Source organism: Phoenix dactylifera, chromosome 1 (genome assembly GCF_051530095.1).
Source record: "Phoenix dactylifera cultivar Ajwa chromosome 1, Ajwa_hap1_PhDact_Kaust_v1.1, whole genome shotgun sequence".
NCBI classification, from domain to species: Eukaryota; Viridiplantae; Streptophyta; class Magnoliopsida; order Arecales; family Arecaceae; genus Phoenix; species Phoenix dactylifera.
This window is the reverse complement of record NC_143190.1, coordinates 1,182,465-1,194,778: the sequence shown is the minus strand read 5'-3', so window position 1 is coordinate 1,194,778 and position 12,314 is coordinate 1,182,465. Positions and strand designations below refer to the sequence as shown.

The window sequence follows — 12,314 nt, the reverse complement described above, 5'->3', positions numbered from 1 at the left end:
TAACATCAAATTCTAACTCTAGAAATAGAAAATCTCATTAGGAAAATAGGGAAATAAAACATAAAACAGCTAGAGAAAGATAAAGAGAGGCTCAGATTTGCTTTTCAATGATCATAATATTTGATTTCCTTTCCCTCCACTCTCTTCCAAGCCTCCTCCTAAAGGAATGGCTGCAGCGGTTGCCTCAGCGGCCATCGAAGCTACCCCACCGTCAATCCATTAGGATAAAAAATAAGAAGATATGATCGAGGGTTTAGGGTTTCCATAACCCTAAGAATTTTAGAATTAAGGAGTTAGGGTTTGCAACCCCCAAGAGCTTGAAGATCTCGAGATTAGAGATTAGGGTTTACCCATCAAGAATATGAGATTCTCCATCTTTGCAACCTTCATACAGAACTGAAGATAAACATCATCATTATTGGCTCTGAAATATATAAAAAAAATAGGAAAAAAGAGATGAAGAGAAAAGAGAAGGTGAGAAGATAGAATAATCATTATTCAGGTAGTCGAGCCAATGGCAGAGCATATTCCACATGTTTTGGTGCCAAGGATTCCTTGAATGGTGGGAGATACACCATCTATAATTGCGTGACTTGGTTGCTTTAGAACCTCTCAAAGAAACTAAAAAAAAAAAATCATACCCCACATGTCAACCATTTCATTAATAATAACAATAATTGAAATTAATTCTCTTTATTAAATGACAGCCATACACAAGTGGATGACTTGAAATTTCATATAAAATAAAGTTGTATCACACATCAAACTCTTGCATAAACTGTATATAAAGACATATATAACCCAACCATCAAGCCCTCCATGCTCTTTAGTACTATTTCATTAATGATGCCTGAAATTGGTACCTACAATGATAATGATGCATGTGGATGGCATGGTACTTGCAAAGGAACAACCTTCACAAACTTTTTTTTATAAAAGAAACAGATCATCACCACCAGAGAAATATCTTAGGATCCTTTAGAGGAAGGCCATCCACAGCCACAAAAGCGAATGGGAGACGTTGCTATACTTTATCCACCCTCGTGCTCTCAGAGGATCCAAAGCTGTCGGAACAGAACAACAAACAGCATTTCCCACACTGGTCCATGCGTATTAATTGTTATAATGACCATAATGATCACCATCATTCTCCCCTTTTATAATTTCATATCATTTAATACGAGAATAATAATGATTTTGCCTTAAAGTATAAGCAATATTAGAAGAAACTACAGAATCGTCCAACTTATTATTTTGCCAAATAAAAGGATTATTTTTTTTGTCATACAATAAAAGTATACGGGGACAGAAGATTAATATAGAAATCTGAAATTTAAATTATTAATCATATAATAGCTACCCTAAGTCCTAACAAAATTAAGGTTTAATGACATCTGTTGTTTAGATATTGATCTGTTGTTATGTTAGGACGGGTAAAAACATCAACTACGTTCCGTTGGATTGCATGTTAAAATATGTGTCTGCTGTGTCTCCAAAATAGCTGATCCAAGAGACACTCGCGCGTCCAACTGTCAGTCCCGGAGACCCGCGAGAGAAACGGCCATTTCCGACGGAACGTTACGTCCACGCGTCGGTTCACCGAGTTCGCTGCGCGTCTCGGGATAGCTGTTGCCCGGGTTTCCTGCATTGGCACTTTGTTCTGAAACGGACACTGCCGGCTGCCCGAATAATTAATTTCTTGCACGTGTCAAAGGGACGCCTCTTTGTGGACCAATCACCTAAAACTCAAACTCAATTGCGGGGTGTGAACGTGGGTGCCATGAACAGGACACTCGGTTGTAACGTGAATCCACGTGTCTGTTTTCCGCGTCCGCTACGCGTCTCGGGATAGCCGTTGCCCAAGTTTCCTCTTTTGGCATTCAGTTCTGAAACGGACACTGGCCGCTGCCCGAACTAATTCAACTTCGCGCACGTGTCAAAGGAACGCCTGTTTGGGGACCAGTCACGTAAAACTCGAATTCAATTAGAGGGTGCGAGAGTGGGTGTCGTGAGTATGGGTGTGTTTATTGATGCAGTGGCTTCACGGGAACTGAACAGTGTGGAAAGTGGAAACTGTTTTGATACCGTCGGGCAGGCCGGTCAAAATACAAGTGCCGGCAGAGAAGATAGACATGCCACGTGGCATTGTCGACGAGAACGTGCTATCCGAGTGGGGCCCATAAATCTTTTTCGATGGTATACCCGCGGGGAGGGACCTGGTTGTGAGATGACACAAATACCCTCCCATCATCCACGCGGAGGTAACTTTGGCCGCGTACTATGAATCATTTAATAGAAGCATGAAACCTGGAGCAGAAAACGGAATGGCTTTCCTCAAGAATCTGCGTACTCCACAATAAATATATTTGGTCTTTGGACGGTTAGAGTATGGAATAGTTAAAGGTATTTAACTTTAGTTTTAGATCGAGATCTAATGACAAATGAATATATAATGTGCATAGCATTATTTTGGAGTCTCGAAGCAATCGCACATTATAATTTAACATATATGAAGTTTTAAACGTAAGAACATAAGTTATAGCTGCTAATTGCTAGAATTTAAAATATATTGAAAATTTTTACGCATCGCTTATATTTCTTACGAGGCTAATATTTAGCTCATAAATCTGAAATACTCACATCTGATCATTGAATTTTGGTTTAATAATTTTTTTTAAAAAAATTGTGCATTATAATTTTTATCGTATAATGTTTGATAGCTATTATCAGAAGATAGACAACTAGCAAATAAGATGATGTTATACACTGTGCTTGGTAGGTTGTTGTTGCCAGGTGATTTTTTTTTATCCCAACGGATGCCAAAGAGAAAAAACTTCCAAACGATTGACAATGTCGGATGATTTTTTTTTTTTAAATTTGAGATACTCTCATACTTGATCATCAAATTTTGATTTAATATTTCTTTTAAATTTTGTGTATTATGAATTTTATAGTAAAATACTACATAGCATCGATGGCTGCTATCATAAGATGAACAACTAGTTTGCTGTTGCTAGGTGATTTTTTTTAATCTAAATGGGCACCGAAAAGGAAAAAAAATAGGAAGATTGACAGTTGCACAAAGAGGGCAACCTAGTAATTACAGCAGCGGCAGCCCGCGCCCACAACCGTTTCCCGTCCCATCAAACGATTCAGAAGCAAGCAAGCATCATCAACTCCTCCCCTCCCAAAGCGGTCATCAAGAGGCAGGACCACCCCGGCGCTAATTTATAGCTTTACGCCTCGCAAAAGAGGCACCATTAGAGCAAAGAAAAGAAAAGAATCAAGCTTCCCGGACCCTCTTTCTCTTCCCTTAACCGAGGCAAGCGCTCTTAGTACCCATGCCCCCCATTCAAACGGCTTTTTCTTTCTGAAACCAACGGCTAGTCTCTGGAAAACAAAGAAGAGGAGGAAACAAAGCAGCGGAAGCCGGGAGTGAGGACAAGAGGAGATGGACTTCAACTCCTTTCTGACGTCGCTGGTGACGTCCTTCCTCATCTTCGTGGTGTTGATGCTTCTGTTCGCGTGGCTTTCCAGAAGGCCCGGCAACGAGGTGGTGTACTACCCCAACCGAGTCCTCAGAGGGCTGGACGCATGGGAGGGGAGGAGGAGAACGAGAAACCCATTCGCTTGGATCCAAGAGGCCTTCAGCGCCACCGAGGCCGATGTCGTCGAGGCGGCCGGCGTCGATGCCGCTGTCTATTTGATTTTCCTCGGTTCCGGTATGGCCTTGGATTTTGGCCTCTACAAAAAAAAAAGAAAATTATTCCATTTTCTTCTTTCGATTCCCTTTATATTTTATAGTTTTGTAGATCTTTATTGTTTTTTCTTTTTATTTTGAGTTGTGCTTTTATGATTCTGGTTTTCAACTTTTTTTTCTTCTTGTATTAATGTTTGATGGATTTTGATCTTTTTAATATCTCGTACGGTATTCAATTGTAATTGTTTCGATAATAACTTAAGGCTGTTTGTAGATGGTCTTTTTTCTGTGCTCATAAAAGTCGACTATTTCTTTCCTGATATGAGTTTAAATTTTGTTTTATGTTTTTTTTAAGGAAAAAATGTGGCCTAGGGTGATAGAATTTCTGCCCAAAAGAAAAATCTAAATTTTGAGGATTTTGCGAATCTTCCTTTTTTTTTTTTGATATATCGGTATGATTATATGACTGTCTGTTTAACTTTGATTTGATCATTTGAAAGGATTTGTTTTAGAACTACGCATGAGAACTACTATCACACCCTCAAGGCCTTATGGGGTGTTACAACGCACTGTGTTTCGTCTTAATCGAGATCGAGGATGTCTATTTTTTTAAGTTAAAAAAAAATCTTTATAAATTTCTATAATTTTTGCTCTGTATCTTGTATAGTTATGAGATATTTCTGGGCATGTTATCTTCTCTGTTGTTCTGAGGCAATGTTTAATTTGGTTGGAACTTTCTCTTTCTCACTCAGTACGAATCCAGCATTTGGGTTTCCATTTTTGTTATATGTGGATTTGTTGTCCTTGGGGATACTTTATTTGTGGGTAGTTTTTTTATAAATTATTATTGTGAGGCCCAATAGTCCCACATCGGAAAGACTCGTTCCAGAGCCTGGGCATATGAGGCGGGTGTTTCCAAATCCTGCAGACGCGTTTTGGGTGGAAAACAAAACCGGGGAGGGGTGAAGGACGCTTGCGTGAAGCCCCAGAACCGGACAATATCTGGCAGGGGAGCCCCGTGTTCCCCCCTCATGTGGCCCCCACGTGGGCACTAGGTGCCTTACGTGCCTCGCAGAGGCGGGGGCGTGACATTTGGTATCAGAGCCGAGGACGGCTCTTGTCCGATGGTGGGAAGGGTGTGAGGCCCAATAGTCCCACATCGGAAAGACTCGTTCCAGAGCCTGGGCATATGAGGCGGGTGTTTCCAAATCCTGCAGACGCGTTTTGGGTGGAAAACAAAACCGGGGAGGGGTGAAGGACGCTTGCGTGAAGCCCCAGAACCGGACAATATCTGGCAGGGGAGCCCCGTGTTCCCCCCTCATGTGGCCCCCACGTGGGCACTAGGTACCTCACGTGCCTCGCAGAGGCGGGGGCGTGACAATTATGGGTAAAGAAATTTAGCCTACCTCTTTAATAGATCTTTGGCATGTTTGGATAAAGAAATTTAGGCATGTCCTTTTTTTTTTATAATGAATTCAGACTTCTTCGTTCTTCAATACTTTGCCTGATAACAAAAAACACACACACAAACACACACATATAGATATAATATATTCTTGACATTTATTAAAATAATTTTTCTCAATATGTTGTTTTTCCCTATTTTTGTTTCCTTTCAACAATTACATAAATGCTGATAGCTGCATTGGTCCTTTCTATTTCGCCTTTCTTTTCCTTATTTTCCCTCTCCATCTTAATTGATGTTTAAACTTGGTTCTATCTCAAAATTGTAATTGCAATATATGAATGCCATTTTAGGTGTTTGCTTTTATGCTTGTTGGGTGTTCGCTTCTTTGTGACATAATTCAATGATCGAAGTGTTCCGAAAATAGAGCTTTAGCTACTTCATTGTTAGTAAATCCCTTTGCCTTTGGTCTGCCGAAATAGTGCTGAATATGCTGAAATTTATTGATTTCATTGAATACTCTATGAAGTGTTGACACATTCTTTGGCCTGTTAGGATTTTGCCTTCCAGACTTAAATTAGCTATGTTTCATCTTTGTATTTTTTTATTATAATGTAGAAGCAGCATTTATTAAACTATGAGTCAGTTCATTTGTTCTTCCATAAGAAGAGGATAATTCATGTATGATAGACATTATAGATGTCGTTCTCATGCCCTTCAGTAACAAAATTACTGTAGTATCAATTAAGGTTGGCATGCTGTACAACTTTGCCTCACTTGCAGAATTAGCTGACTCAACATGCAACATTCTGAATAGTTTAGTTCTTCTGCTTGTCCAGTTCTTGGGATATTGGTGTTCTCTGGCATCGTGCTGCTTCCAGTTCTTCTTCCAGTTTCTGGAACCGATCATAATGTGAAGGCGCATGCTCAGAACAGTAATGGGACCTTCAATGATCTTGACAAGCTATCAATGGGAAATGTCCAAGTAAGTTGCATTAGTCTTCTAAAGCTCAGCCTTCTTCTATTGTAGAAGGAAAAACAATCACTGGGAAGTAAACCAAATTGTTCATAACCATTGACAACAACCTGATTGATGCTAACTTCATATATCTATAACCGTATGTAGAGGGATCTTTAATTCCTAAGGACCAGTTGCTACGTTGCCTGAATACTCTGTTGTTATTTTGGCTCAAGATTTTGATCTGAATGATGCCCGCCTATCGATTACTTTGCATGAATATAGATAGGATTCAGGCTAACCAAATCAGGTACTAGCATTTGCTGAAGGAGTTCCCATGTTTTTACACTGCTGTTCATGTTTAGTTCGGTGAGATTTTCTTCTTCTATGTTTTCAAGTGGTATGGAAAGGGCTAGATTCGCCAAATTGAATGTACTTGACTCTGAAAAAGAACATTGCTTTGGTGAAGTTTTTTTGGTCTCTCTCTGTTCAATAGGTGAATACCAAATATGACCGGAAGTATTTGGAACCTAGCCTGTCAATCATCATTGCAGATCGTAGTGAACTAAGCATGATCTAGCAAGAAACTCAACTGTAAAGCTGTTGTCCTTTATTGTTGGAACTCCTAAGCTGCCTTGACAGGTCATCATTTTAATTATCTTCTGATTTTACCATTTATCTGGCTTAACAATGATTCATATAACACTAAAATGCCTACTAAACTACGAGGGTCCCTCTAAATGGGTAGCATCTGCATTGCACAATGGTTTAATAGTGAATGAATATATCCACATACTACCTGCTTAATTTTGTAAGAAAAGTCTTCCCATCAGTTCCAATATCTTTATAACAATACCTGGCGTCTCTTGATGAGAATCAAAAGTCAAAACTCAAACTTACTGTTCCCAATATAATATTGAGCAGTACAAATATTCTGACTTCACTAACTCTTACATCGTCGTCCTCTTTAATGTTCATGCTCATGCGCTCTTGATTGTCTCATCAACTAGCATTCAGGCAGGAGGGTTCCTGAATATCAGTAATTCAACTAGCACCCAAGATCTGTATCTATTGACTGACTGAGAAAAAAAAATTAATTGTGACTTCTATTGGGCGCAAACTGTTTCTTAAACACGTCGAGACGCCAAGTGTGGATTTGGAAAAGATCCTGGTTGGACAATTCTTTGTGGTTCTTCTTTGGAAAACAGCCACCTTGGCTAAGCTTTTCCTCCTTCCAGGGACTCAAGAAAGTAGGTTAACAAAATAGCCTGGTAAGGAGATGATGCAATTTCAAATAGCTTAGTTAAAGTTGAAGTACCAGTAATTTAGTGTTGCCAGCATCAGTACCCTTCATATCTAGCCTCTTTAATTTCTCTTAAAAATGAGATGTATGTAGTTAAGTAGATGAAAGTTTCAGAGGGTTGACATCTACTGGTGGGGAAATGTTGCATCCATGTGATTGGAACATAGTTATAAAGCTTTGCTTATCACAGAAATGATTTTTCGCGCTGGCTTTATTTATGCTTTCTGTACTATTTGTTCTGTATATGTTTTCAGGAAAAAAGTCCAAGGTTGTGGGCATTTTTGCTCGGAACATATTTGATTTCTTTTGTCACCTTTTATATGCTATGGAAATCCTACAAGCATGTCTCCGATCTGAGAGCTGCAGCAAAATCAAGTCCAGAAGTGAAACCTGAGGAGTTTGCCATACTTGTGAGAGACATTCCTAGTGCTCCACCAGATCAGACCATAAAAGAACAGGTTGACTCATATTTCAGAACACTCCATCCAGAAACCTTCTACAGGTCATTGGTGGTGACAGACAACAAAAAGGTAGCTAATTATATTATCATTCTGCTTATAATTCTTGTTTCCAGTACTTATGACCCAACCTGCTCCAATAAAAGGAGAAATATTAGAATTCTCCATGATCGGAAACAATATCATCTTCTTTTGTTTCCACTCTTTTAGGTCAACAAAATTTGGGAAGAGATAGAAGGTTACAAAAAGAAACTTGCTCGTGCTGAAGTTGTGTATGCAGAATCTAAATCTACAAGCAAGCCAAATGGCACAAGACCTACCAATAGAACTGGCTTTCTTGGTCTTATAGGTGCAAAAGTTGATACTATTGATTATTGCAACGAGCAAATTAAGGAACTGCTGCCTAAATTAGAAGCTGAACAGAAACTCACTCTCAGAGAGAAACAGCAAGCAGCAGCCCTGGTTTTCTTCAATAAAAGGCCAGCTGCAGTTTTGGCCTCCCAGACCATCCATGCTCAGATGCTCGATAGATGGACTGTGATGGAAGCTCCGCAGCCAAGTCAGTTACTATGGACAAATTTGCCAAAGAAGTTATATGAGAGGGAGGTACGACAGTCTATTGTCTATGGTGTTGTCTTTCTGATTGTGGTCTTCTACATGATCCCAATTTCATTCATCTCTGCAATTACAACCATGGAGAACTTGAGGAAGCTGCTTCCCTTCTTGAAGGTTATAGTAGACCGAACTGCAATTAAGACAGTTTTAGAAGCTTATCTGCCTCAGCTTGCACTTATTATCTTCTTGGCTTTGCTTCCATCGTTCCTCATGTTTCTGTCAAAGGCAGAGGGAATCCCTTCTGAGAGCCATGCAGTACGAGCTGCCTCGGGGAAGTACTTTTACTTCATCATATTCAATGTCTTCCTCGGAGTTACAATTGGTGGAGCACTGTTTAGTTCTCTGAAGACCATTATAGATCATCCCAAACAAATTGTTAGTATGCTTGGGACGAGCCTGCCTGCAAGTGCAACCTTCTTTCTTACATTTGTCGCTCTGAAGTATTGTTCTCATCTTCCACATTTGCTTATTTTCCACTAAAGAGTAAATGCTATTTGTTTGCATCCCTTTCTTTTCTATGGTCTAGAAACATGGGCGCATCTATTTCAAGTTTCTACTCATATAGCTTCTAATCTTAATCTTCAGATGCAGCACATTTTCTATATCCGTAAGATGATTGTCTTTATCTATTTTCAGCATACAATACTAAGATGTGCTTGTTTCGCTATGGCATGATTTATAGTGGTAAACATCCTTTTATTTTGTGATTCTTTTTAAAGCTTTCCTTGCATAAAATTTTCGGCACAAGCATCCTTTTACCAGACTTGAGATCCACAACAGGTAACCTGATGCTAAAAGTTATTTTATTATTTTCTTGTAGGAAATAATTGCTCTTTAATTAGACCTTTTTCATCTTAAACACTTAAGAAGCACTTAGCTTTTCCAGCATATAGGCTAAACACTGTAAAAATATTCATTTTTAATTATTGATGAGAAAGAAATAAGCAATTGGAGAAAACTCAGGAGTTGCAGAGTAGAGGATAAAGTTTTACAGAACTCATTATCCATTTTCCTTTTTGTTAGTGCCATAAATGTATAGTTATCTTTCTCACATTTCTTACTAGGAATATAAAATTCTATTTAGCAGGCTTTTTCAGTGAGGATATTTAAAAAGTCGATAAATGTACCCAGGATCGCTGATACCATATAATCCATTTTGTTGTTATTTTCAATGAATAACAAAATTATTAGAAAGCACTAGCTGTTTTAGTCCATGATATATGCCAGATACTGTTTTCTGCAAGTGATTAAATGGTCACGGCATTACCTGCAATGAATAAATCAATGGATGGTCAAGGTGGTTATGATTCTACGATATCCTTCTCAAATTTCTTACTAAGAAAGCTGAGTTCTGTCTGTTAGCATAGTTATTTTGATCACGGATATCTATAAAGTTTCCAACTAGAAGACTAAGGATACTTGCTTCCATCTAATCTCGGCTGCTATTGTGTTTTAGTTGAAAAGCGTACTTGAATAAATAATGTAATCTGTCTTGACCTCTTGGCAAACACTTTCCTATATATTATGCTGCATGCCAAACAGAATTCTCTATATGTAATGATGCAGACAAATAATGAGTACATTTGAGAATGCTAGAATAGCTCAATATTGAATACAATGATACTGATTGAGATGTTATGATTGTGTTTAGATATGATCTCCATCTTGTGTTGGAAAGATCCAGTAGGAGGAGACATAAGTGATATCTGGAAAAAGTAGTGCGATAAGTTGCTGGAAAACAGCAAATTTTATAAGAACAAATGGCAACAATTGGATCATAAGGACCAATACTGAATAGATTGGATTAGGTTTGTTGTTTTTAAATATCTCTGTGAAAAATCGATATCTCACTTTCATAAGGAAACTTAATTTGTAAATCCATCTTTACAAATTTATGGTCTGTGAATTTATTATAACTGGTTGCTATTAGGTCATTTTCTACTGGCACTATGACAAGGAATTTCTATTGGATTGGGTTTCAGATTTTTTGTTGGATATGGGCTTGAGCTTTCTCGTTTGGTTCCTCTGATTATCTTCCATCTGAAAAGGAAGTTTCTTTGTAAGACTGAAGCTGAGGTGAAAGAGGCATGGGCCCCTGGAGACTTTGGTTATGCTACTAGAGTTCCCAATGACATGCTTATCGTAACGGTTGTCCTCTGTTATTCAGTAATAGCTCCTCTGATCATTCCCTTTGGTGTTGTATATTTTGCCCTTGGTTGGCTTATTGCGCGAAATCAGGTGAGTGAAAACCTGTCATTTACTTTTAGGAAAGAAAAAAATAATAATAGTAGTAATTTATGATTTTACATTAATAATCTCAAGTTTGTGAAAGAATATTTTATTAAAAAAAAGGAAGAACTTTTTATGTGTTACCTTTAAAATGGCACACATATCATTTCAATAGCTGATAAAAACCTTTTGAGATTTACTCTATTTCATTGATGCAGTAACTTGCATACACTACTTTGTTTGAATGGGAGTTAATTAAAAGAGACAACTAGAAAGCTAACATGCTAATAATTAATGTAAACTTTCATTGCATGAAATGGGAACGGAATTGACATTATCTAACAAAATATAATTGGCCGCTTCCCTCTATGCAGGCACTGAAAGTTTATGTCCCAAAGTACGAGAGCAATGGGCGAATGTGGCCTCACATGCACTCAAGAATTCTTGCAGCTCTGATCATCTACCAAGTCACCATGTTTGGCTTCTTTGGGTTGAAGAAATTCATTTATGCTCCATTTATGTTGCCCCTGATCATATTATCCTTCATTTTTGCTTTTGTATGCAAAAAACGTTTCTACCTTGCCTTCTACTACACTCCATTGGAGGTTGCATCCCGAGATTTGAAGGAAATCCCGAACCTTGAATCCATATATGCAGGTTACATTCCTCCTTGCTTGAGGCCTGAGAAGCTGGAGGATGTTGATCAATTTGAAGATGCCCAATCACATACATCTAGAACTGCATCTTTTTAATGCAACATGCATCCTCCTTGCCTCGATTATGTCTTAGCGCAGCATTTATTCATCTGCTAACTCACAGTTGGCGATGATCTTTACTTCCAGGACTGCATATAAAGTAGGTGTTTGCTTGCTCAAGAGTAGAAAAAAGTATAGATGCTGTTGATTGGTTGTACATGTGTGGGTGCTGTGTGTCTGTTGATAGAATTCTTCTGGGATTGTATTCAGCATGCTAACTGTTAGTGACTGAGGCCTACTATATTTTGGTTGTTTCTTTTCATCTTTTCGGTTATTGGTAATACTGTGATGTCGTATATAGTTTCTTGTTGCATCTTGTGTACTTGAAGTTGTAGGGGAAAATTACTCGATGGTATGTAATTTGGTCTTTGTGAGAAGTTTTTATGCAGTATATTGTTTTTAGCTACATGCGGTCAGCAGCTTTTCCTGCTTGTCATGTTTCTGGTGGTGGTTCATGTGCACTGATACCATTCCCACCTGGATTCTTCATCACAACTTTGTTACTGGTTTCTCACTTCCCCACCATGGTTGAAGTACCTTTACCCTCAGCTTTTCTGAAAACTGATAATTGATAAAATAGAATAGTTTATTAGAAGATATTATACGACTATCTACGGGATCTAAATTATCAGCAGGTTCTCTAAGAATATTGAAAATTCATCCAAGAGTAGCTCCGTCGATAGGTTCTCTAAGAGTATTAAAAATTTGTTCGAGACCGGCTCTGCCGATTAGAACACTTGGGGCTCATTTGATTCGTGGGAAGCATTTTTCCTTCTAAAAATATGATTTCTAGGAAGCAGATTCTAGGAAGATGATGCCTAGAAAAGTACTTTTGACATGTTTGGTTGACAATGGGAAAGTGACAGATTTACAAAGTGCTTATGTTTGGTT

General features: G+C 38.4%; 1 protein-coding gene across 1 annotated transcript; it reads left to right on the top strand.

The window, feature by feature from the left end:
* Positions 1–3,062: 3,062 nt before the first annotated feature.
* On the top strand, positions 3,063–11,829 carry ERD4 (Early-responsive to dehydration stress protein (ERD4)). The gene is made up of 6 exons (XM_008786601.6): positions 3,063–3,722; positions 5,945–6,090; positions 7,621–7,896; positions 8,035–8,879; positions 10,422–10,677; positions 11,043–11,829. The coding sequence occupies exons 1-6, from the start codon at positions 3,452–3,454 to the stop codon at positions 11,418–11,420; spliced, it is 2,172 nt and encodes a 723-aa protein (XP_008784823.4). The 5' UTR covers positions 3,063–3,451; the 3' UTR covers positions 11,421–11,829.
* Positions 11,830–12,314: the final 485 nt, after the last annotated feature.

Coding starts and splice junctions, on each gene's coding strand:
- ERD4 (XM_008786601.6), top strand. CDS start 3,452: ATGGACTTCAACTCCTTTCTGACGTCGCTGGTGACGTCCTTCCTCATC. Junction 6,091..7,620: donor TATCAATGGGAAATGTCCAA/GTAAGTTGCATT, acceptor ATATGTTTTCAG/GAAAAAAGTCCAAGGTTGTG. Junction 10,678..11,042: donor GGCTTATTGCGCGAAATCAG/GTGAGTGAAAAC, acceptor CCCTCTATGCAG/GCACTGAAAGTTTATGTCCC.